Source organism: Salmo salar, chromosome 17 (assembly GCF_965601325.2).
Source record: "Salmo salar chromosome 17, fSalSal1, whole genome shotgun sequence".
Taxonomy (NCBI): Eukaryota; Metazoa; Chordata; class Actinopteri; order Salmoniformes; family Salmonidae; genus Salmo; species Salmo salar.
The window spans coordinates 1,373,040-1,400,589 of NC_138307.1; the positions used below are offsets into that span (position 1 = coordinate 1,373,040).

Genomic DNA, 27,550 nt, shown 5'->3' on the forward strand with positions numbered 1-27,550 from the left:
GGTCAGAGGTGCGTAAAAGTAAATGTATGTCCTTAACATGTTCACCAAAGTCTCTCTCTCTCTCTCTCTCTCTCTCTCTCTCTCTCTCTCTCTCTCCCTTTGTTTCTGTTCTAATTGGGATCCATATGACATGTTTTATGCTTGTGTCAGGTGCTAGAAGTTTGGTTTGTGCTTTTACAGCTATGGGAATGCTGACTCATGCGCACCAAAGCCAGACGTAGGTATTTTCATGGTGTTGCTGTGCTAGTCGGGTCCCTATCCGTTTACTGTACTGTGAATCCTTGTGTTATTTCAATGTACCAGAGAATTATGTAGCATTTCATAAAACACATTTTATTTTAACAACTTCCATTCATTTTTGCAAGATAAATCTTAAGAACAGTACATACCAACATATTAATAACAAGAGACCAACTATCGTATAAATTGACTAAAAACTAACAAACAAACCAGAAAGTTTTCTGAACAGAAAGGTAATTTGAATATCTTAGACCTCACTAATTACATAAATGATGTAACATCCAGTTAGATAAGCAATGAAAATAATCCAATCTTACACTTCTGAGACACTTCGTACATCAGGAGAGCTGGAGCTGTATATTTGTTTGAAACAACTTCCAGGGATAACAACCATTGTATAACTGGAAGAGGAATTAGAGGGCCAGGGTTTTGTTCAGTAGGCACAAAACAGAATAAAACTTTTGAAGCTTAAAGAGATGGGGAGGTACTATGTCAACTTGTCGTTTCCATTGCAAAACGTTTTGCTACGTTTTTATGCCCTAATGAACACGACCCAGGAACAAGCGATAGACAGAAAGACAAAACAGAGTGACAACTTTATCGAGAGATAGACGTGGGACTGGAGAGATTGCCCTGCTGACTTGTAGAAGTCTCTAATAATAATACAAATATGATAATGACAATAATAATGGTAATAATGTAAACAAAAGAGGGAGAGAAAGAGAAAAGAGATATATTAGTAACATGTTGGAGAATTCATCCCCTCGAAAATCTGAAGAGGAATATAGAGTACAGCACAAACTTTACATCTTCTATCTTGATCCTTATTATATTTTCATTATGTGTTTATGATATTTTGTATAGAGAAGATTAAAACTGCTGCTTTGTGGATGATGGTGCAGGTGATAAGGAACTTAGTGTCCTTTGTGAAAACATAGAGATTTCAAATAGTTTCCTCGTTTCTAATGTGAGGTGGGACAGCGGCAAACACGGAGCCACACTTACCCCCAGTACAGTTGCTGTCTGCGACTGGGAGGCCCCCATTGGCTGGCAGTCGATGATTGACATACAGCTCATTGCCATTTGGCTCATCAGGCCCGTTATGATTAGCCCGTTGGGCAGTATTGCCATAGTGCTGGGCTGTGATTGGGCTGAGCTGGTCAGTGTTTTCACAGAGGCCCGCTTCCAGATGTTCCGGTTTCTGAAAGTTTTGGTCCATCACCATCTGTAGCTCTGAACTCGACAGGGGAACACAGAAGCATCGCCTATGGTGGGAAGCTGACAGCTGAGCTAATACATTTTAAACATTCATTAATAATAATGTGTTAATGTGGATCTTTGAGGGGTCTTTGAAACTGAACCAAGAAGATAAACTATAGTTTGGTTGAAAATAAGGGGGGATATAATGGTCGTAAATAAAAGCATAATTAAGAGTGTGATGGCAACAGAGAAGTATCAGAGGAATGAGCCATATGAGAAACGTATGCACCTTTATATGAGGAGTAGTTGCAATCTACTGCAGAGATAGCTTGCAAAGTTCTGTCATACTTTCCAGGTCTTTGCTCAAACCGTTCGAACTTCTAATTAAAAAAATGTATCTCTCCAGAATTAAGTCTCTCACTGTTGCCGCCTGTTATAGACCCCAGTCAGCTCCCAGCTGTTCCCTGGACTCCATATGTGAATTGATTGCCCCCCCATCTATCTTCAGAGTTCGTTCTGCTAGGTGACCTAAACTGGAATATGCTTAACACCCTGGCCGTCCAACAATCTAAGATAGATGCCCTCAATCAAGGAATCCACCAGGTACAACCATAAATCCGTAAACACGGGCACCCTCATAGATACTATCCTGACCAACTTGCCCTCCAAACACACCTCTGCTGTTTTCAATCAGGATCTCAGCAATCACTTCCTCATTGCTTGCATCCGTTATGGGTTTGTGGTCAAACGACACCCCTCATCACTGTCAAACGCTCCCTAAAACACTTCTGTGAACAGGCCTTTCTAATCAACCTGGCCCGGGTATCCTGGAAGGATATTGACCTTATTCCGTCAGTAGAGGATGCCTGGTTGTTCTTTAAACGTAATTTCCTCACCATCTTAATTAAATAAGCATGCCCCTTTCAAAAAATGTAGAACTAAAAACAGATATAGCCCTTGGTTCACTCCAGACCTGACTTCCCTCGACCAGCACAAAAACATCTGGTGGCGTACTGCACTAGCATCGAATAGTCCCCGCGATATGCAACTTTTCAAGGAAGTCAGGAACCAATACACACAGTCAGTTAGGAAAGCAAAGGCTGGCTTTTTCAAACAGAAATTTGCATCCTGAAGCTCTAACTCCAAAAAGTTCTGGGACACTGTAAAGTCCATGGAGAATAAGAGCACCTCCTCTCAGCTGCCCACTTCACTGAGGCTAGGAAACACTGTCACTACCGATAAATCCACGATAATCGAGAATTTCAATAAGCATTTCTCTATGGCTGACCATGCTTTCCTCCTGGCTACCCCAACCCCGGCTAACAGCTCCGCACCCCCCGCAGCTACTTGCCCAAGCTACCCAGCTTCTCCTTCACCCAAATCCAGATAGCAGATGTTCTGAAAGAGCTACAAAACCTGGACCTGTACAAATCAGCTGGGCTAGACAATCTGGACCCTCTCTTCCTATAATTATCTGCCGCAATTGTTGCAACCCCTATTACTAGTCTGTTCAAACTCTATTTCTTATCGTCCGAGATTCCTAAAGATTGGAAAGCTGCCGCGGTCATCCCCCTCTTCAAAAGGGGAGACACTCTAGACCCAAACTGTTACAGGCCCATATCCATCCTGCCCTGCCTTTGTAAAGTCTTCGAAAGCCAAGTTAACAAACAGATCACTGACCATTTCGAATCCCCCCGTACAGGGTTCAATTCTTGACTCTTTTCTCTGTATATATCAATGATGTCGCTCTTGCTGCGGGTGCGGGCGGGCGGGTGATTCCTCGATCCACCTCTACAAAGACGGCACCATTCTGTATACATCTGGCCCTTCTTTGGACACTGTGTTAACAAACCTCTAAATGAGCTTCAATGCCATACAACACTCCTTCCGTGGCCTCCAACTGCTCTTAAATGCTAGTAAAACTAAATGCATGCTCTTCAACCATCGCTGCCCTCACCCACCCGCCCAACTAGCATCACTACTCTGGACAGTTCTGACTTAGAATATGTGGACAACTACAAATACCTAGGTGTCTGGCTAGACTGTAAGCTCTCTTTCCAGACTCATATTAAGCAACTCCAATAGAAAATTAAATCTAGAATCGGCTTCCTATTTCGCAACAAACCCTCCTTCACTCACGATTCCAATCCTACCGATCCTCGACTTCGGTGATGTCATTTACAAAATAGCCTCCAACATTCTACTCAGAAAACTGGATGCAGTCTATCACAGTGCCATCCGTTTTGTCACCAAAGCCCCATATACCACCCCCCACTGCGACCTGTATGCTCTCGTCGGCTGGCCCTCGCTACATATTAGTCACCAGAGCCACTGGCTCCAGGTCATCTATAAGTCTTTGCTAGGTAAAGCGCCACCTTATTTCAGCTCACTGGTCAGCAGGTATATCTCACTGGTCATCCCCAAAGCCAACACCTCTTTGGCCGCATTTTCTCCCAGTTCTCTGCTGCCAATGACCTGAACTAATTGCAAAAATCGCTGAAGTTGGAGACTTATATCTCCCTCACTAACTTTAAGCATCAGCTATCTGAGCAGCTCACCGATCGCTGCAGCTGTACACAGCCCATCTGTAAATAGCCCATCCAACTACCTACCTCATATTGTTTTTATTTACTTTATTTTGCTCTTTTGCACACCAGTATTTCTACTTGCACATCTATCACTCCAGTGTTAATTTGCTAAATTGTAATTACATTTTAGTCATTTAGCAGACGCTCTTATCCAGAGCGACTTACAGTAGTGAATGCATACATTTCATAAATGTTTTTCTCCGTACTGGTCCCCCGTGGGAATCGAACCCACAACCCTGGGGTTGCAAACACCATGCTCTACCAACTGAGTCACACGGGACCACTTCGCTTCTATGGCCTATTTATTGCCTTACCTCCTTACTCCATTTGCACGCACTGTATATAGCTTTTTCTATTGTTATTGACTGTACTTATGTTTATCTCATGTGTAACTGTGTTGTTGTTTTTTGTCGCACTGCTTTGCTTTATCTTGGCCCAGGTTGCAGTTGTAAATGAGAACTTGTTCTCAACTGGCCTACCTGGTTAAATAAAGGTGAAATAATAAAAATACAACATATTAACCTATTCCACTATTTGGTTCAACTAACCAATCAGACAAGACACCACATTCCCTGACACATTGCTACAATACTCATCATGAACCATTTAAAACTGTGTGCATTGCATTGAACAGAAAACTATTTGTAATTAACTGATGCTCAAACACTTGATATGCCCGCAGTAGCAGAGCAACTGGAAGTCCATTACAGCTCTGTTACAGAGCGGCTCAAGGTAGCTAGCTAAGTGCCTGCACACAACTTAGCCTTGGGCGGGCACCGCCAGTCCATTTGCAGCCATTTACTGCATGCCCACTCTGGCTGGATCAATAACAGAGATAAAGACGCATTTAGCGTTAAGCAGCACAACTATTCCAGGAATGAGCTGCAAAAAGTGAGTCAGCATGGAGATCCTAACGCTCACCCCCTACCTCTTCGAAATAACACCCACATTTCTCTTTGCTTCACAGCTGAGGTAAAGTCTCTGCAGAAGATGGTTCATTTGAGTCCAATGGTATTTCTGTCCAATTTATTTAAATTGTGTTATTTCACACACTGCCTCCACATTTGTGGGACTTACAAGAGACTATGGTCCAATCCATGTAGTTTAGGTTCATCAGTTCTAAAGTATAGAGCATGATTTATTATAAAGATTATTTATTTTATTCTATTACAGTTATGTAAATTGTAAAGGGTTATCAGCATGACCTCCAACATTAAGTAAATTATAGGTATTGCATGTGTGCAATGTGTGTAATATAATAGAAATAGTGATAATATATACAGTACCAGTCAAAAGTTTGGACACACCTACTCATTCAAGTATTTTTCTTTATTTTTACTATTTTCTACATTGTAGAGTAATAGTGAAGACATCACAACTATGAAATAACACATATGGAATCATGTAGTAACCAAAAAAGTGTGAAAAAAAAATCTAAATATTTGTTATATTTGAGATTCTTCAAAGTAGCCACACTTTGCCTTGATGACAGCTTTGTACACTCTTGGCATTCTCTCAGCCAGCTTCATGAGGTAGTTACCTGGAATGCATTTCAATTAACATGGGCCTTGTTAAAAGTTAATTTGTGGAATTTCTTTCCTTCTTAATGCATTTGAGCCAATCAGTTGTGTTGTGACAAGGTAGGGGTGGTATACAGAGGATAGCCCTATTTGGTAAAGTACCAAGTCCATATTATGGCAAGAACAGCTCAAATAAGCAAAGTGAAACGACAGTCTATCATTACTTAAAGACATGAAGGTCAGTCAATACGGAACATTTCAAGAACTTTGAAAGTTTCTTAAAGCGCAGTCGCAAAAACCATCAAGCGCTATGATGAAACTGGCTCTCATGAGGACCGCCACAGGAAAGGAAGACCCAGAGTTATCTCTGCTGCAGAGGATGAGTTCATTAGCGTTAACTGCACCTTAGATTGCAGCACAAATAAATGCGTCACAGAGTTCAAGTAAAAGACACATCTCAATATCAACTGAACAGAGGAGACTACGTGAATCAGGCCTTCATGGTCGAATTGCTGCAATTGCCCTCCCCCTCAAAAAAAGGCTAATCATATGAAAATATATTGCATCGTTAGAATTTATACCCTCAAAGTACTGTTCTGGTGTGTATCTAGTAGCAAATATTAGGGTACTCATGAAATGGCTGATGGGAGGTGGGCATTATGGTGGTACCTTTTACAGTTGGCGGAATGAAGGTGCTCTGCTTCCTCTGTGCTGGGGACAAATCTGCACCCTGGAGCTGATGGGAAGAGAGGAGTAAACAAAATAAAAAGATCTAGTTCACTCCAGCTATTTCAAGATGACAAGAATCAAAAGTTACAGGGTGAGACGTGCCTCCATAAAATAACCTCTCAAGAAACCACGTGCCTCCATAAAATAACCTCCCAGAGGACTGCTGAAATGATGTCTAGGAGAAGGAAGTCTATCAGACTCTAGTATTACACAACATAAACAACAACACAATGGTCAACAATGATTGTCCATGAATCAGAAGGTTTCTCATGGCAATATTCCACAGAATGTCACATACGTACACATTGGTAAAAACCTGCAAAAGCGGAGCCCTGGCGCCTGACGATAGCTTCCAATCCCAATCTAACCCATAGGCCTTACCCCTCTGCGTTGCATGTAGATCTAGAAGGATTGGATAGGTGTAAGCAATACGGTAATAGTTAAACTTTGCTGTCACGATAGTCTTGAAATTTTGGCCATGTTGTTTATGTTCACACCTCTCCAATCCTGACGGATTTGTTTATACAAGTACCTAGGGGGTTAGGGGCCAGTTGTTAGAAATCAGTTTGGGATTGGGTGTGAATGTAGTAGATGATGGTATAAGTCAGAATCCTCCCCTACATATAGACAATAGTCCAAGGGGAAGTTTCCCAAGGTACATAAACTCAGCAAAAAAAGAAACGTCAATTTTTCAGGACCCTGCCTTTCAAAGATAATTCGTAAAAATCCATATAACTTCACAGATATTCATTGTAAAGGGTTTAATCACTGTTTTCCATGCTTGTTCAATGAACCATAAACAGTTAATGAACATGCACCTGTGGAATGGTTGATAAGACACTAACAGCTTACAGACGGTAGGCAATTAAGGTCCCAGTTATAAAAACTTAGGACACTAAAGAGGCCTTTCTACTGACTCTGAAAAACACCAAAAGAAAGATGCCCAGGGTCCCTGCTCATCTGCATGAATGTGCCTTAGGCATGCTGCAAGGAGGCATGAGGACTGCAGATGTGGCCAGGGCAATAAACTGCAATGTCTGTACTGTGAGATGCTTAAGACAGTTCTACAGGGAGACAGGATGGACAGCTGATCATCCTCGCAGTGGCAGACCAAGTGTAACAACACCTGCACAGGATCGGTACATCCGAACATCACACCTGCGGGACAGGTACAGGATGGCAACAACAACTGCCCGAGTTACACCAGGAACGCACAATCCCTCCATCAGTGCTCAGACTGTCCGCAATAGGCTGAGAGAGGCTGGACTGAGGGCTTGTAGGCCTGTTGTAAGGCAGGTCCTCACCAGACATCACCGGCAACAACGTCGTCTATGGGCACAAACCCACCGTAACTGGACCAGACAGGACTGGCAAAAAGTGCTCTTCACTGACGAGTCGCGGTTTTCTCTCACCAGGGGTGATTGTCAGATTCGTGTTCATGGTCGAAGGAATGAGTGTTATACCGAGGCCTGTACACTGGAGCGGGATCGATTTGGAGGTGGAGGGTCCGTCACGGTGTGTCACAGCATCATCGGACTGAGCTTGTTGTCATTGCAGGCAATCTCAACGCAGTGCGTTACAAGGAAAACATCCTCCTCCCTCATGTGGTACCTTTCCTGCATGCTCATCCTGACATGACTCTCCAGCATGACAATGCCACCGTCATACTGCTCGTTCTGTGCGTGATTTCCTGCAAGACAGGAATGTCAGTGTTCTACCATGGCCAGCGAAGAGCCCGGATCTCAATCCCATTGAGCACGTCTGGGACCTGTTGGATTGGAGGGTGAGGGCTAGTAGAGCCATTCCCCCCCCCAGAAATGTCCGGGAACTTGCAGGTGCCTTTGTGAAGAGTGGGGTAACATCTCACAGCAAGAACTGGTAAATCTGGTGCAGTCCATGAGGAGGAGATGAACTTCAGTACTTAATGCAGCAGGTGGCCACACCAGATATTGACTCTTACTTTTGATTTGTACCCCCCCTTTGTTCAATGATCCATTATTCCATTTCTGTTAGTCACATGTCTGTGGAACTTGTTCAGTTTATTTCTCAGTTGTTGAATCTTGTTATGTACATACAAATATTTACACATGTTAAGTTTGCTGAAAATAAACGCAGTTGAGAGTAAGAGGACATTTCTTTTTTTGCTGAGTTTATCTAGGATCTGCTTCCCCTCCCCGAATCCTAACCTTAACCATTAGTTGCGAAAATGAAAAACTGATCGAAGATAAGTGTCTAGGGGCAACTTCACCATACACCAAATAGAGTTGTACATATATCTTTCCTTACATCTTCCACACTGCTGCTTGTTGTCCGCTTCTCGTCTGCTTCTAGAAGAAAAAGGGAAACAAGCACACTGATTTGGTAAAGGAGGTGGGCATACAGTTTTCAATTACAAATATGTGAAAAGGGAATCTTACCAATGTAAGTTGTATTCCAGCCCAGAGGTCACAAGTAGATTCCATTTCATTCTAAACATGCATGAAGCATAACTGATTTCTAGAAATGTCTACAGCATTGAGAATAACATTTTTGCAAATACAGTCCCCTCCAAAATTATTTACACTCTTGATAAAGAAGTATACAATATGACATCATATAATATACACAGTGCATTCGGAAAGTATTCAGATCCCTTGACTTGTTCCACATTTTGTTAAGTTACAGCCTTATTTGAAAATGGATAAAATATATATTTTTTCTCATCTATCTACATACAATACCCCATAATGACAAAGGAAAAACAGGATTTTAGAATGTTTGCAAATGTATTAAAAATAAAAAACAGAAATATCTTATTTATTTAAGTATTCAAAACCCTTTGCTACGAGACTCGAAATTGAGCTCAGGTGCATCCTGTTTCCTTTGATCATCCTTGAGATGTGTCTACAACTTGATTGGAGTCCACCTGTGGTAAATTAAATTGATTGGACAGGATTTGGGAAGGCACACACAGGTCTACATAAGGTCCCAAAGCTGAAAGTATATGTCAGAGCAAAAACCAAGCCATGAGGTCGAAGGAATTGTCTGTAGAGCTCAGAGACAGGATTGTGTCGAGGCACAGATCTGGGGAAGGGTACCAAAAAATGTCTGCAGCATTGAAGGTCCTAAAGACCACAGTTCTTCATTCTGAAATGGAAGAAGTTTAGAACCACCAAGACTCTTTCTAGAGCTGGCCGCCCGGCCAAAATTAACAATAAGGGGAGAAGGGCCTTGGTCAGGGAGGTGACCAAGAACCCAATGGTCACTCTGACAGAGCTCAAGAGTTCCTCTGTAAAAATGGGAGAAACTTTCAGAAGGACAACCATCCCTGCAGCACTCCACCAATCAGGCCTTTATGGTAGAGTGGCCAGACGGAAGCCACTCCTCAGTAAAAGGCACATAAAAGGCACACATACAGGCACCTAAAGGACTCAGACCATGAGAAACAAGATTCTCTGGTCTGATGAAACCAAGATTGAACTCTTCGGCTGGAATGCTGAGTCACGTCTGAAGGAAACCTGGCACCAGCCCTACGGTGAAGCATGGTGGTGGCAGCATCATGCTGAGGTGATGTTTTTCAGCGGCAGTGACTGAGAGAGTAGTCAGGATCGAGGGAGAGATGAAAACCTGCTCCAGAGTGCTCAGGACCTCAAACTGGGGCGAAGGTTCACCTTCCAACAGAACAACAACCCTAAGCACACAGCTAAGACAACGCAGGAGTGGCTTCAGGACAAGTCCCTGGATGTCCTTAAGTGGCCCATCCAGAGCCCAGACTTGAACCCGATCTAACATCTCTGGAGAAACCTGAAAATAGCTGTGCAGCAGCGTGCCCCATTCAACCTGACAGAGCTTGAGAGGATCTGCAGAGATACTCCCCAAACACAGGTGTGCCAAGCTTGTAGCGTCATAACCAAGAAGAATCGAGACTGTTATCGCTGCCAAAGGTCCTTCAACAAAGTACTGAGTAAAGGGACGGAATACTTACGTAAATGGGATATTTTTTTATTTTTTTTTTATACATTTGCAAACATTTCTAAAAACCTGTTTTTGCTTTGTCATTATGGGATATTGTGGGGTATTGTGAGGGGGAAAAACTATTTAATCCAGTTTACAATAAGGCTGTATCGTAACTAAATGTTTAAAAAGTCAAGGGATCTGAATACCTTCCGAATGTGATGTATATACAGTACCAGTCAAACGTTTGGACACACCTACTCATTCAAGGGATTTTCTTGATTTGTACTACATTGTATAATAATAGTGAAGACATCAAAACTATGAAATAACACATATGGAATAATGTAGTAACCAAAAAAGTGTTAAATAAATCAAAATACAGAGGAGATTCTTCAAAGTAGCCACCCTTTGCCTTGATGTCAGCTTTGCACACTCTTGGCATTCTCTCAACCAGCTTCATGAGGAATGCTTTTCCAACAGCCTTGAAGGAGTTCCCACATATGCTGAGCACTGCTTTCCTTTACTTTACGGTATAACCTATCCCAAACCATCTCAATTGGGTTGGGGTTGGGTGATTGTGGAGGCCAGGTCATCTGATGCAGCCCTCCATCACTCTCCTCTTGGTCAAATAGCCTTACACAGCCTGGAGGTGTGTTGAGTCATTGTCCTGTTGAAAAACAAATGATAGTCCCACTAAGCGCAAACCAGATGGGATGGCGTATCCCTGCAGAATGCTGTGGTATCCATGCCGGTTAAGTGTGACTTGAATTCCAAATAAATCAACAACAGTGTCACCAGCAAAGCATCCCCACACCATCACACCTCCTGCTCCATGCTTCATGGTGGGAACCACACATGCGGAGATCATCCGTTCACCTACTCTGCGTCTCACAAAGACACGGCGGTTGGAACTAAAAATCTCAAATTTAGCTCATCAGACCAAAGGACACATTTCCACCGGTCTAATGTCCATTGCTTGTGTTTCTTGTCCCAAGCAAGTCTCCTTATTATTGGTGTCCTTTAGTAGTGATTTCTTTGAGGCAATTCAACCAGTTGATGTTGACATGCGTCTATTACTTGAACTCTGTGAAGCAGTTATTTGGGCTGCAATTTCTGAGGCTGGTAACTCTAATGAAATACCCTCTGCAGCAGAGGTAACTCTGGGTCTTCCTTTCCTGTGGCGGTCCTCATGAGAGCCAGTTTCATCATAGCGCTTGATGGTTTTGGCGACTGCACTTGAAGAATCGAAGAATTGAAGAACTTGAAGAATTATCCTCGTTTGCTAAGTCAAACGACACCGCTGGTCCTGCTCACATTGCCCTACCCTGTGCTTTGACCTCTTTCTCCCCTCTCTCTCCAGATGAAATCTCGCGTCTTGTGACGGCCGGCCGCCCAACAACCTGCCCACTTGACCCTATCCCCTCCTCTCTTCTCCAGACCATTTCCGGAGACCTTCTCCCCTTCCTCACCTCGCTCATCAACTCATCCTTGACCGCTGGCTACGTCCCTTCCGTCTTCAAGAGAGCGAGAGTTGCACCCCTTCTGAAAAAACCTACACTCGATCCCTCCGATGTCAACAACTACAGACCAGTATCCCTTCTTTCTTTTCTCTCCAAAACTCTTGAACGTGCCGTCCTTGGCCAGCTCTCCTGCTATCTCTCTCAGAATGACCTTCTTGATCCTAATCAGTCAGGTTTCAAGACTGGGCATTCAACTGAGACTGCTCTTCTCTGTGTCACGGAGGCTCTCCGCACTGCTAAAGCTAACTCTCTCTCCTCTGCTCTCATCCTTCTAGACCTATCTGCTGCCTTTGATACTGTGAACCATCAGATCCTCCTCTCCACCCTCTCCGAGTTGGGCATCTCCGGCGCGGCCCACGCTTGGATTGCGTCCTACCTGACAGGTTGCTCCTACCAGGTGGCGTGGCGAGAATCTGTCTCCGCACCATGCGCTCTCACCACTGGTGTCCCCCAGGGCTCTGTTCTAGGCCCTCTCCTATTCTCGCTATACACCAAGTCACTTGGCTCTGTCATATCCTCACATGGTCTCTCCTATCATTGCTATGCAGACGACACACAATTAATCTTCTCCTTTCCCCCTTCTGATAACCAGGCGGCGAGTCGCATCTCTGCATGTCTGTCAGACATATCAGTGTGGATGACGGATCACCAGCTCAAGCTGAACCTCGGCAAGACGGAGCTGCTCTTCCTCCCGGGGAAGGACTGCCCCTTCCATGATCTCGCCATCACGGTTGACAACTCCCTTGTGTCCTCCTCCCAGAGTGCTAAGAACCTTGGCGTGATCGTGATCCTGGACAACACCCTGTCGTTCTCCACTAACATCAAGGCGGTGACCCGATCCTGTAGGTTCATGCTCTACAACATTCGCAGAGTACGACCCTGCCTCACACAGGAAGCGGCGCAGGTCCTAATCCAGGCACTTGTCATCTCCCGTCTGGATTACTGCAACTCGCTGTTGGCTGGGCTCCCTGCCTGTGCCATTAAACCCCTACAACTCATCCAGAACGCCGCAGCCCGTCTGGTGTTCAACCTTCCCAAGTTCTCTCACGTCACCCCGCTCCTCCGCTCTCTCCACTGGCTTCCAGTTGAAGCTCGCATCCGCTACAAGACCATGGTGATTGCCTACGGAGCTGTGAAGGGAACGGCACCTCCATACCTTCAGGCTCTGATCAGGCCCTACACCCAAACAAGGGCACTGCGTTCATCCACCACTGGCCTGCTGGCCCCCCTACCTCTGAGGAAGCACAGTTCCCGCTCAGCCCAGTCAAAACTGTTCGCTGCTCTGGCACCCCAATGGTGGAACAAGCTCCCTCACGACGCCAGGACAGCGGAGTCAATCATCACCTTACGGAGACACCTGAAACCCCACCTCTTTAAGGAATACCTAGGATAGGATAAAGTAATCCTTCTAACACCCCCCCCCCCCCCTTAAAAGATTTAGATGCACTATTGTAAAGTGGTTGTTCCACTGGATATCATAAGGTGAATGCACCATTTTGTAAGTCGCTCTGGATAAGAGCGTCTGCTAAATGACTTAAAAGTAAATGTAAATGTAAGAAACTTGAAAAGTTCTTGAAATGTTCCGTATTATAGTAATGATGGACTGTTGTTTCTCTTTGGTTATTTGAGCTGTTCTTTCCATATTATGGACTTGGTCTTTTACCAAATAGGGCTATCTTCTGTAAACCACCCCTAACGTGTCACAACACAACTGATTGGTTCAAACGCATTAAGAAGGAAAGAAATTTCACAAATTAATTTTTACAAGGCACACCTGTTCATTGAAATGCATTCCAGGTGACTACCTCATGAAGCTGGTTGAGAGAATGCCAAGAGTGTGCAAAGCTGTCATCAAGGCAAAGTGTGGCTACTTTGAAGAATCTCAACTATAAATATCTTTTGATTTGTTTAACACTTTTTTTGTGACTACATTATTCCATATGTGTTATTTCATAGTTGTGATGTCTTCACTATTCTACAATGTAGACAATTGTAAAAAATTAAGAAAACTCCTTCAAAGAGTAGGTGTCAAAACATTTGACTGGTACTGTACTGTCTATATAATGTAAAAGTATAAAATAGTACAAATACTGAGCTGTTATTGTATGCAAAAAGAAAATAGGTATTTTATACTAATAAAATTGCTCAGAGAAAAATATTATGTTTAACAAGTAATACAAAAAATCTAAAAAACATAGGTGTCTTAATTATTTTCACCTCTGTTTTCAATACTTTGTGCACCCTCCCCTTACAGCACTTAGCCTTTTTCTACTGTATAATGTTTTATGAGATTGAAGAGCACATTGGGAGGGATCTTAGACTATCCTCCATACAGAATATTTCCAGATCCTTGATATCCTCCGGTCTGTGCTTATGGACTGCCGCTTTAATTCAAATCACTGTTTTTCAATGGGGTTTAAGTCCTGAGACTGAGACGGCCATAGCAAAAATGTTGATTTTGTGGTCAATTTACAATAGCTGTCATAAGCTTCGTCTTCTGATAAGGAGAAATCAGTATCGGACCAATACACAGCGGATTGAGTGCTCATATTTACTTTTAATTTGTAAAGTGAACACGAAAAAACAATAAACAAAGAACGACAGTACGACAGTTTCGCAGGCTAACAGCTAAACAAGAACATAAACCAAAAACCCCGAAACGCATAAATCCAACACCCCTCTACATACACACACACCCCGAACCATATAAAACAAATACCCCTCTACCAAAATACATAGCCCAAACCACATGAAACAAACACCCCCTGCCACGTCCTGACCAAACTATAATAACAAATAACCCCTATTACTGGTCAGGATGTGACAATAGCTAAACTTAAAAAAGTGTAATATTTATGCAGGTTTTATTTTGTTAGATATTAGTAATATGAATCTTTAGGGAGGCCAATCATTTTGATACCTACCTTTTTAAGATAAAAAAAAAAATATCTTTCTCTGCAAAATAATAATTTTGTTTTAGTTGCATACAATTAATATAGCTCAGTTGTTGTATTATCTAATTTACACAGCATTTTTTTCTCACCTTTATCAAGGGTGCCAATAATGTTGGAAATTATTGTATGTACTGTACATATTTTAATAGATGTTGTATGTTTTGAAAAGAAAACGAGAGAGAGAGAGAAGAGACACAACAGTCTGCATCACCCGGCCTCACCTTACTACAATCTGAAGTCAAATATCTACAGTTTGCTGATGATCTGGTACTTCTGTCCCCAACCAAGCAGGGTCTACAGCAGCACCTACGTAGATCTTCTGCACAGATTCTGTCAGACCTGGGCCCTTACAGTAAATCTCACTAAGACAAAAATAATGGTGTTCCACAAATACAAATTCCATCTAAAAGCTGTTGCCCTAGAGCACACAAAAACTACACGTACCTCGGCCTAAACATCAGCACCACAGGTAACTTCCACAAAGCTGTGAACGATCTGAGAGACAAGGCAAGGAGGACCTTCTACGCCATCAAAAGGAACATCAAATTCGACATCCCAAATAGGATTTGGCAAAAAATATTTGAATAAGTTATAGAAGCCATTGCCTATTAACTCACAAAATGGGACAAATACCATATTGAGACTCTGCATGCAGACTTCAGCAAAATCATTTAAAGTGTACGATGCAAAACACCAAATAATGCATGCAGAGCAGAATTAGGCCGATGCCAGCTAATTATCCAAATCCAGAAAAGATACATTAAATTCTACAACCACCTAAAAGGAAGTGATTCCCAAACCTTCCATAACAAAGCCATCACCTACAGAGAGATTAACCTAGAGAAGTGTTCCTTAAACAATCTGGTCCTGGGGCTCTGTTCACAAACAGAGCCCAAGTACAGCAAAAGCACAATTAAACCCAACAAAATCATGAGAAAACAAAAAGATAATTACTATTACAAAGAACTGACCAGAAAACAGAGCTAACTGGAATGCTATTTGGCCCTAAACAGAGAGTACCCCGTGGCAGAATACCTGACCAATGTGACTGACCCAAAATTAAGGGAACAAGCATTGCTATTGAGAGAGGCTGCCGTTGGTAGACCTGGCTCTCAAGAGAAAACTGGCTATGTGCACACTGCCCACAAAATGAGGTGGAAACTAAGCTGCACTTCCTAACCTCCTGCCAAATGTATGACCATATTAGAGACACATATGTTCCAAAGATTACACAGACCCACAAATAATTCCAAAACAAAACCAATTTTGGTAATATCCCATGTCTATTGGGTTAAATACCAGAGTGTGCCATCAAAGCAGCAAGATTTGTGACTTGTTGTTACAATTCATAATTGATTCAGAGGAATCATGCAAAAAAAAATTTTTACTCTCACTCTCTTATTCCCTGACCACACTCCTCAACAAAAGCACTATTGTTAAAGCTCCAAACATGTTGTAATCATGACCAGAGGGAGAGTAACAGGAACTGGAAATGCCTGCACTGCTCTATTAGGGTTGCTTGTAAAGGTTTTCCCCAAATTCCCCCTGGTGTTAACGAGTGCTTTGATTATTCACAATATCAGAGTAAAGTGCCCATTGATGATTTTATACAAGAGCCGAGACTTGGAGAATCAACTAGGAAACAGCACACTAACTTTTGTTACACCCTCAAAAACTGCACACCACCTCAATCATAAACGTTGTTTCCACGTCATTTCAACTAAATTATGTTGAACCAACTTGGAATAGATGTTGAATTGACGTCTGTTTGCAGTGGGCTGTAATCCATGGCTTCTGGTTGGAGTATGTACGTACAGTCACTGTAGGGACGACGTTGTCAATGCACATTTTAATGAAGCCGGTGACTCTACAGCTTCACCAAAATGAAATGGAATAAATTCATGCAAGATTGAAATGGCTATGAAATCATATAAACAAATTCATGTTTGTTTGCTAGTTGATCTAATGATTTAATGTGCGGAACAATGATCTTTACCATCTCGATAGGAAACACATGACGATTAAGAACCCGCTCTGGTATTTCTGGAATTAACAGTGACACGTCATCTGGCAGGAGAGAATCAGCAACCTGACAAAGAGCTACTCTATTAGACAACAGCTTTGGATAAGACAGGGGTCCTAACCAGAGGTTGGAACCAGTTCAGGGAACAGAACTGAAAAACAAAAAAGAAACTAAGTAACAGAAACAGAACCGGGAAAAAGTGTGGCAGAAATTCCTTCAGGAACATGTGAACTTTCATGTGCCTTAATAACTTGCATGCCATCTGTAAATACGAGTTTTTTTTAATTACGAGCCTAGTTGGTTTAGCCACGGGAAAAGACAGGAACCTTCCCGCTAGCCATGATTGGCTGAGATAATGAAACCTGATACATTTTTCACAGTAAGGTTGTATTCGGCGCATGTGACAAATAAACATTTGATTTGATTTAATGGATCAATGCTGAGAGATGAGTTCGGATTGGTCTGCCATGTAGCACGCTTCTGTCTATAACATGAGCTGGTCAGTATGTGTAGGTAATCCTTTCTAACGTGTCTTTTTTAGAAAGAAATCACTTATTAGAACTGCAAAAGTGTTGTTCTCCACTTTCTGGAGGACTGAGTTTTGAAATCAGTGGAATAGTCTTATACAGACATCGTACACACTCTCACTAAATCACATCCAATATCATACACATGAACCTACTCAGATTTACTAAACACATAATATCTTGTCTCAGTTTGCTAACATCTGTGGAATTGGCTCACATGCAAACAGGCAAGGGAATAAAACAAATATTGCTAGAACCTATTTCTTGAATTAAAAATATCAGACATTTGAAAGCTCTAGTTTTGGCCGTCATAATACCTCTGATGGAAGTGTAACAGTGATAACACCAAGTAAAACTGAAATGATAACTTAAAACACAAAATATAAATATCCATTAACAAACTTCTTATAGCTTATTAGACACACTTTCACTTCCTGAACACATACTACAGTCGGCAGTCGGGCCAGTCTGGCATCGCCGGGGGGGCAGTCGGGCCAGTCTGGCAACTCGGGACAGTCTGGGCAGTCTGGCAACTCGGGACAGTCTGGGCAGTCTGGCAACTCGGGACAGTCTGGGCAGTCTGGCAACTCGGGACAGTCTGGGCAGTCTGGCAACTCGGGACAGTCTGGGCAGTCTGGCAACTCGGGACAGTCTGGGCAGTCTGGCAACTCGGGACAGTCTGGGCAGTCTGGCAACTCGGGACAGTCAGGGCAGTCTGGCCACTCCGGCAGTTCAGGGCAGTCTGGCCACTCCGGCAGTTCAGGGCAGTCTGGCCACTCCGGCAGTTCAGGGCAGTCTGGCCACTCCGGCAGTTCAGGTCAGTCTGGCCACTCCGGCAGTTCAGCGCAGTCTGGCCACTCCGGCAGTTCAGCGCAGTCTGGCCACTCCGGCAGTTCAGCGCAGTCTGACCACTCCGGCAGTTCAGCGCAGTCTGACCACTCCGGCAGTTCAGCGCAGTCTGACCACTCCGGCAGTTCAGCGCAGTCTGACCTCTCTGGCGACTGTTGACTGGCGGGCAGCTCTGACGACTGTTGACTGGCGGGCAGCTCTGATGACGACTGTTGACTGGCGGGCAGCTCTGATGACGACTGTTGACTGGCGGGCAGCTCTGATGACGACTGTTGACTGGCGGGCAGCTCTGATGACGACTGTTGACTGGCGGGCAGCTCTGATGACGACTGTTGACTGGCGGGCAGCTCTGATGACGACTGTTGACTGGCGGGCAGCTCTGATGACGACTGTTGACTGGCGGGCAGCTCTGGTGACTGTTGACTGGCGGGCAGCTCTTGTGACTGTTGACTGGCGGGCAGCTCTGGTGACTGTTGACTGGCGTGGCTGGGTTGACGCACTTGTAGCCTGGTGCGTGGTGCTGGTACTGGGCTTACCAGATTATGAACACGCACCTCCAGGCTAGTGCGGGGAGCGGGAACAGGACGAGTCGGACTGGGTTGACGCACTTCCGGGTCCGCACGAGAGACAGGAGCTGGAAACCCAGGGCTATGGAGGCGCACAGTCGGTCTAGATCTTACCTCCTGCACAACCCGCCTTGGCTGGATGGAACTAGTAGCCCTGTACGAGCGGGGTGCTCGTACAGGGCAGACTGGGCTGTGCAGGGGCCTGATGGTAGCCGTGCGTAGAGCGGGAGTTGGGTAGCCTGGTCCTCGGAGGCGTACCGGCGACCAGATGCGCTGCGCAGGCATCCTCCTACCAGGCTGGATGCCCGCTCTAGCACGGCACCTGCGAGGGGCTGGAATAACGCACACCGGACTGTGCGTGCGTATGGGTGAGATAGTGCGCTCCTCAGCGAATCATAGCGCTTTCCACCCCATACGCTCCTCCATATAACCACGGGTAGCTGGCTTCCGGCTCTTCCTATGCCTAGCCAAACTACCCGTGTGCCCCCCCCCCAAAAAAATTATTGGGGGTGCCTCTCGTGCTTCACCCTCAGCGCGTACTTGGCCTCGTACCTCCGCCTCTCTGCCTTGGCTGCCTCAATTTCCCACTGCGGGCGGCGATAATCCCCAGCCTGGTGCCAAGGTCCGGCCCCGTCCAGAACTTCCTCCCAGGTCCACTTCTCCCACCAGTCCAACTCGAAGTCCCTCTGCTCCTTCTTCTGCTGCTTGGTCCATAGTTGGTGGGTGATTCTGTCAGGGATTTCTTCGTCTTCTGACGATATAACGAAATCGTCATCGGAAAAGGTAGACCAATACGCAGCAGGTGTGCAGTTGTTCATTTTGAACATTTAATTAAATCAACACGAATACAAAAACAACAAACAAGAAAATGAACGATAAACTGACAGTCTGCAAAGCATAGGCTCAACACAGAACAATCACCCACCAATATGGGACTCTCAATATGGGACTCTCAATCAAAGGCAGATAGACAACACCTGCCTTCAACTGAGAGTCCCAACCCCAATTGATCAAACATAGACATACACTCACTAGACTCCACATAGAAATACCTAAACATAAACCAAAACCTGGAATTACTAAATCAAACACCCTTTTTACAAAACACACCACCCTGAACCACATAAAACAAATACCCTCTGCCACGTCCTGACCAACCTACAATACTAATTAACCTTTATACTGGCCAGGACGTGACATCACTCTACAACCTATCATCACCGTGCCCTTAAGGAAATCACAAATATTATGGACACATTAGAAATAGTGGATATTTAGAAACTAAAAAACCCTGACCTAGTGAGATATCCATGGAGGAGTCTTAATCTAGCTAGTCGTCTTGACTACTTTCTTGTCTCTTTTCCTCTTGCATCAAAGGTTAAAAAAGTTTTAATAGGAGACAGAATGCAATCGGATCATCATCTAATTGGCATTCACATAACTCTTATAGATTTTCCACGTGGAGGGGATATTGGAAATTTAATCAAAGTTTACTGGAGGACAACTTATTTTTAACAAAGACAAAATTATTTATAACAGAATTTTTCCAGTATAATATAGGTTCAGCAAATCCCCTTATTGTTAGGGATACCTTTAAATGTGTCACAACGTCCACGGAAGGTGGCGCCTCTCCCCGGTCGGGCGGTGCTCGGCGGTCGTCGTCGCCTGCCTACTAGCTGCAACTGATTTATGTTTCTGTGTCTGTTGGTTTTGTCTGATTAGGTCTGCACCTGTTTTGTGTTAGTCAATTAGTGGAGGTATTTAGTTTGTCTGTTTCGTTTGGGGATTTGTGCAGGATTGTTCTTTGTCATGTTGTTTGATAGTCAGGAATTTTTGTATGTTTTCCCAGTGAAGCTGCTTGTTTAGGCATTAGCGTTGCCGGTCTACGCCCCGTCCTTGTGGATCTTTGGAGCTGTCCTCCTTCCTAGTTGTTTTGCAACCTGCCTTGTTGCGGCATTTTTTCTGTTTTGATTATTAAACGTACGTTTAAACGGATCTCAGTCTCCTGCGCCTGACTTCACCCCTCCTGCTATAAGTATTCCGTGACAAAATGTGTCAAGGCTTTGGGTAACTGGTGAAAAGGAGTCAGGCGCAGGAGAGTTGAGATGCGTGGACAAGGTATTTAATACACGAAAAAACACCAGTATAGAAACAATACAACGGTGCGTGAAATATGCCGGTACCACGAATAAACGGGCGTAAATACAAAACCCGGCAACAAAATACCAGCCGTCAGATACAGCCATCAACATAGAACAAACATGCACACAAACATGGGGGAAACCAGAGGGTTAAATAATGAACATGGAATGGGGGAATTGAAACCAGGTGTGTAAAAACCAAAGACAAAACAAATGGAAAATGAAAATGGGATCGGTGATGACTAGAAGGCCGGTGACGTCGACCGCCGAACGCCGCTCGAACAAGGAGAGGGACCGACTCCGGCGGAAGTCGTGACAAAATGTACCTTCAGGGGTCATTCAATTCAATATTCATCAATAATAAAAAAGCAGTTTCTGGCTAAAGAGACAAGACTAACAAGGGAAATCCATGAACTTGTTAGTAATGTCTCTAGATAGCAATAAAAACTAAAAAACTTGAGGAACTTATTCAAGAATGATCTAACATAATATATTACAAAAATAAAGCTAACTGAATGGAATATTTTTTTAAAAATTCACAAAATTATTCCTATATCTCCAATACAGGGACGCTAACAAAAAGAATTTGCAGACACTCGTTAATGAAGACGGAGTCATCTATGATTCTCCGAATGATATTTTAAGAGGAAGCTAATTATTTTAGCAGTTGTTCTCTTTTCCATCTCATCCTCTCCCACTGAATGAAGATTACGGTAAGGAATTCTTTCCAAATAATATAAAAAATGGAAAATTAACAAATGTACAGAAAGATCAGTGCGAAGGCCAAATTACAGAGGAATAACTTTTTCAGGCTATTAAATCCTTTCAATCTGGAAAAACCCCAGGGCTTGATGGCATACCGGTAGAGCTATATCAAGCCTTTTTTGATATACTAAAAGCTCCATTGTTACACGGCTGCGTGCCCGCGCCATCGTGCGCCATCGTGCATACATGTATTTTGTCCCCCCACACCAAACACGATCATGACACGCAGGTTAAAATATCAAAACCAACTCTGAACCAATTACATTAATTTGGGGACAGGTCGAAAAGCATTAAACATTTATGGCAATTTATCTAGCTAGCTTGCACTTGCTAGCTAATTTGTCCAATTTAGCTAGCTTGCTGTTGCTAGCTAATTTGTCCTGGGATATAAACATTGAGTTGTTATTTTACCTAAAATGCACAAGGTCCTCTACTCTGACAATTAATCCACACCTAAAACGGTCAACCGAATCGTTTCTAGTCATCTCTCTTCCTTCAAGGCATGTTCTTCTCTTGTCTTTAAATTGCGATTGGAAATTTCATAAATTTGGTGCATTACCGCCACTGACCTCATTCTTCTTTCAGTCACCCACGTGGGTATAACCAACGAGGAGATGGCGCGTTTGTACCTGCTTCTATAAGCCAATGAGGAGATGGGAGAGGCAGGACTTGTAGCGCAATCTGCATCAGAAATAGAAATGACTTCTATTTTAGCCCTTGGCAACGCAGACACTCGTTGGCGAGCACGAACAGTGTGGGTGGAATAATTGAATAACATAGATTTCAAAATGTATTTTGCAACACCCGTTCACGCGATGCGAGCAGTGTAGTCAGCCTGTTAGATTGTTATAACTACTCCTATAGAAATGGTAGTCTGTCAGGTACTCAGCAGGAATTTCTGATTTCTCTATTATTAAAACAAGATACAGATGGCAAATATAAAGACCCAGTCTATCTAAAAAAATGGAGGCCTATTACACTTCAATGTTGTGATGCAAAAATACAAAGCAAAATGCATAGCACTCAGAATTCAAAGGGTTTTACCAGGTATTGTTCATCCTGATCAGACAGGTTTTTTACATGGATGATACATTGGAGATAATATACGACAGCTACTAGAAATAATAGAACATCATGAAACATCTAAGAAGCCAGGCCTTAAAATCAGATCCAATAACAAAGGTGTCCATGTATGCCGATGACTCAAGTTTTATATTACGTCCGCAAGCTAGATCCCAGCAATGTCTCATTGAAGATCTAGATAACGTTTCTGTACTCTCTGGACTAAAACCTAATTATGATAAGTGTACAGTATTATGGTGAAGTAGACATAATTGGTTTTCATATCACAAAATATATAAATATGCTCTCCACAATGAATTTAAATAGAATACTTGTAAAAATAGACAAGATCCTGCATCCATGGAGAAGTAAATACCTGTCTATTTATGGAAAAATTGCCCTGATTAACTCCTTAGTGATAACTCAGTTTACTCACTTACTTATGGCGCTGCCTACTCCTGATGACTTGTTTTTCAAATCATATGAGCAAAACATATTTTGCTTCATCTGGGACGCTAAACCAGACAAAATAAAATGTGCCTATCTATATAATGAATATGAATTGGGTGGGTTGAGATGATAAAATATAAAAGCAGTAAACCTCTTTCTAAAAGCTTCACTTATTCAAAAGTTTATTTGAACCCTAAATGGTTCTCAAGAAGATTACTGAGAAAAGCTCATCATTGTTTAAGAAATAGCTTTTTTGCCTTTGTGCAGATCGCCATGTCTCATTTTCGATTCATTGAAAATGATACTTTTTTCAAAGTATCTCTCTTTTTCAAACAAGCATTGCAGAGCTGGCTACAATTTCAATTTCATCCCCTTGAAAGGATAAAACAAATATTACAACAAATATTATGGCTGATCTCAAATGTGCTTTTTGATAAAATATATGTATTTATGGGAAAGATGTTTAAAAAGGGTATTTTGTTCTTAAATTATATTGTAAATTGGAATGGTAGAGTTATGTTCTTCATGGAGTTATCAGAGTTGTACGGGAAGGTCTGCTCAATCCAAGAGTACAACCAATTGAATACAGCATTACCCCAAAAATGGAGGAGGCAGGTGGCAGCGGGAGGAGGTAGGGAACTGGTCTGTCTGCCAAATATAATGGATCAAACCTGGCAGAGGAATACAAATAGCATAAATAGGAAAGTATACCAGTTTCATTTGAGGACCAGGATGTTGACAACTATGCCATACAGATTGCAAAATAGTTGGGAAGAGATTTTTGATGTACTGATTCCATGGGGTGCAGGGTGATCCGGAAGAAGACGGTGGGACTCCTGCAGCATTGAAGGGTCCAATACATCCTCGACCGGAACCCAGCACCTCTCCTCTGGACCGTACCCCTCCCACTCCACGAGATACTGAAGGCCCCTTGCCCGGCGCCTCGAATCCAGTATGGAGTGAACGCAGTACGCCGGGGCCCCACCGATGTCCAGATGGGGCGGAGGAACCTCCCGCACCTCAGACTCCTGGAGCGGACCAGCCACCACCGGCCAGAGGAGAGAAACATGGAACGAGGGGTTAATACGGTGATCGGGTGGAAGTTGTAACCTATAACAAACCTCGTTCACTCTCCTCAGGACTTTAAATGGCCCCACAAATCACGGACCCAGCTTCCGGCAGGACAGGCGAAGGGGTAGGTTTCGGGTCGGTCCTCACTGCGATGGAGATCTGCATTCTCCTTTTGGCGCATCATGGCCTGCTGAAGGTGAACACGGACAGCTTCCCATGTCTCCTCCTCGTGCCTGAACCAGTCGTCCACCACAGGAACCTCGGTCTGACTCTGATGCCAAGGCGCCAGAACCGGCTGGTATCCCAGTATGCACTGGAAGGGAGGGAGGTTAGTGGAGGAGTGGCGAAGCGAGTTCTGTGCCATCTCAGCCCAGGGCACGAACGCCGCCCACTCCCCCGGCCGGTCCTGGCAATAGGACCGCAGGAACCTACCCACATCCTGGTTCATTCTCTCCACCTGCCCATTACTCTTGGGGTGAAACCCTGAAGTAAGGCTGATCGAGACCCCCAGACATTCCTTGAGCGCCTTCCAGACCCTAGACGTGAACTGGGGACCTCGATCAGACACTATATCCTCAGGCACCCCGTAGTGCCGGAAGACGTGCGTAAACAAGGCCTCTGCAGTTTGTAGAGGCCTTGTTTACGAACATCAGCTGTTCTGGATAACTGTGTGATCACGCTCTCCGAAGCCGATGTGATTAAGACCTTTAAATAGGTCAACATTCACAAGGCCGCAGGGCCAGACGGATTGCCAGGATGTGTACTCCGAGCATGCGCTGATTCAAGGTTCAGATTCAAGGTTCAACAGTTTAACCATTCCAAAGCACCTTTACAACTGCACAGCCTGTGCATTGGCACGTCCTAATGTTGCTCCAGGAGAAATTTGATAAAAGTGACCATTCAGATGGCTACTAGGATTAATGGCCTCCCTAAATGGTGAGAGGAGGATAATGCCACTGGCAACCTATACAGAGATTATAGACAAGTGTGGGACAAAACTAAACAATGACCAACACTGGAAGGAAACTTACAGACCACCTACAGACCACCAGAGGGGAAAAGAAACTTTAGACGACCTTTACTCCACACACAGAGACTCGTACAAAGCTCTCCCTCGCCCTCCATTTGGCAAATCTGACCACAATTCTATCCTCCTGATTTCTGATTTCATGCAAAAATGAAAGCAGGGAAGCACCAGTGACTCGGTCGATAAAAAAAGTGGTCAATATGCTCTGGGATACAGACGCCTTTGTATTTGGGCCAGTGCTGAAAGGTTCTTACATTGTTATGACTAAAATTCAGCTGGAATTCCTGTACAAACTATCAGCTGACTCCTTTTATTTGACGTTCATTTATCCATCTTTGTCTCATTAAGATAAAAATTAATTTTTCAAAATAGTCCTGATCAAGATAGCAGAAGAGTTTTCCTTAGATAATTGGCTCTCAATAGCACATGAGTGAGCATGAGTGAATGTCCTGACTTCTATAAACTCAGTTTGTTATGCTGATAATGTTAAGGCAGATAAAGTATATAGTCTCTAATTCTTATTTACAATGACGGCCTAGCCCGGCCAAACCCAGACGGCCCTGGGCTAATTGTGCGCCGTCCAATGGGACCCAATCACAGCTGGATGTGATGCAACCTGGATTCAAACCACTGCGCCACTCAGGAGCCTCCAGACATGCTGTAAAAGCTGGTAAAAATGATATGGTGGTGTATGCCACTCCATTGTAACCTTAGTTGCAGTACACACAAGGAGAGATACGCACACACACGCACACACACACACACACACACACACACACACACACACACACACACACACACACACACACACACACACACACACACACACACACACACACACACACACACACACACACACACACACACACACACACACACACAGTATTGTACAGCTAACCTTGTGGGGACACACAATTCAGTCACATTCAAAATCCTATTTTTCCTAACCTCTAAACCTAAACCTTAACCCTAACCCATACTCTTACCCTAACCTTAACCCTAACCCAAAAATATAATCTTAAACCAAACCCTAAAACAAACCCTAGCTCCTAACCCTAACCCTTAACATAATTCTAACCCTAACACTAATTATAACCTTAACCCTAAACCTCCTAGAAACATCATTTGACCTTGTGGGGACCAACAAAATGTCCACAGTTAGTCAAAGTTTTGTTTTTGTACTATTCTTGTGGATTAGATGAATAAGAAGAATATTTAAACACAGACAGACAGACAGACAGACAGACAGACAGACAGACAGACAGACAGACAGACAGACAGACAGACAGACAGACAGACAGACAGACAGACAGACAGACAGACAGACAGACAGACAGACAGACAGACAGACTCACACACTCACACACTCACACACACACACACTCACACACTCATACATACACTGTGATGGGATAGAGTTTCCCCTGTCTTACCTGCCCCAGATGGCTCTTGGTAGATGACCAGCGTTGCAGGGGTGGGTCTTCTCCTACGAATCTGAGATGGGGGAGGATGGGGTGAGGGATAGCCTATGATATAGCTCTGGGGTGAAGTTTCCCCTAGGTAAAGATTTACGATCAGCTTCCCCTTTCCCAATCTCAACAATAACCATTAGTGGGGAAAATCAAAAAACTGACCCACGATCAGAGCCTAGGGGTAACCACCCTACAGTACAATGCACAGCAGCATCTAATCCTCAACTGCATCTAATCCTCTTATTCTGTGTGTTCCAGCCATTACTAGCCAAAAGAGTTGCATCAGGCTGATATTGGTTGTAGTAATGGATTTAGGGGCATAAAGGTTTTGCTTCAACCATTAAAGTAACATGATATTGTTCATCCAATGCTGACAGTGTAAATGCAATCAACTTCAAGCATGATGTTTGTGAATCATCTTTAGAATAATTGTTAGATAGTTTAATGCACAAATATTGAAATCAGCTATAAAGATGACCACGAATAAAACCAAAAGCTATTTCATAAAGACCAGGGCAATTATGTATCAAGTGATTCAGAGCAGGAGTGCTGATCTAGGATCAGCTCCCTCTGTCCATGTAATATTATTTTTTGTGATGTAAATGGTTAAACTGATCCTAAATCAGCACTGTTACGCTGAGACACTTGATACGTCCCCAGCTTGTCAGTTAGCAACAAACCCAACTAGCCATCTACTCTCTAGTGAAGTCCAAATGATCAAATATCCCTGTCACCCATGCACATTATCCGCCACCCACCCACCCCCCACAAGCCAATAGTGCAGTGGGATGAACTCACATGTTCAGCTGCCTGAGGGTCCAACTGGCTCTGAAAGGGAGGCACAGCAAACTGGATCTTCTTAGGACTGTTGGGCTCCATACTGCTAACACACCAGACAGACAGAGAGAGC

The 27,550-nt window shown here is 43.6% G+C and overlaps 1 protein-coding gene across 1 annotated transcript; it reads right to left on the reverse strand.

The window, feature by feature from the left end:
• Positions 1–139: 139 nt before the first annotated feature.
• On the reverse strand, positions 140–27,550 carry LOC106575153 (protein phosphatase 1 regulatory subunit 1C). Its single transcript, XM_014151381.1, has 6 exons — positions 27,439–27,550; positions 26,602–26,662; positions 8,564–8,604; positions 6,218–6,284; positions 1,246–1,473; positions 140–893 (listed from the first exon to the last, which is right to left on the reverse strand). Exons 1-6 carry the CDS (start codon positions 27,517–27,519, stop codon positions 838–840), a joined length of 534 nt encoding a protein of 177 aa, XP_014006856.1. The 5' UTR covers positions 27,520–27,550; the 3' UTR covers positions 140–837.

What these genes read in the sequence shown, in the direction of transcription:
- LOC106575153 (XM_014151381.1), bottom strand. Translation starts at nt 27,519, where the DNA reads ATGGAGCCCAACAGTCCTAAGAAGATCCAGTTTGCTGTGCCTCCCTTT. An exon ending in CATTCCGCCAACTGTAAAAG is followed by an intron (nt 1,474 to 6,217) that starts GTACCACCATAA and finishes TGTCGAGTTCAG; the next exon opens with AGCTACAGATGGTGATGGAC. An exon ending in AGACAGCAACTGTACTGGGG is followed by an intron (nt 894 to 1,245) that starts GTAAGTGTGGCT and finishes TATTATTATTAG; the next exon opens with AGACTTCTACAAGTCAGCAG.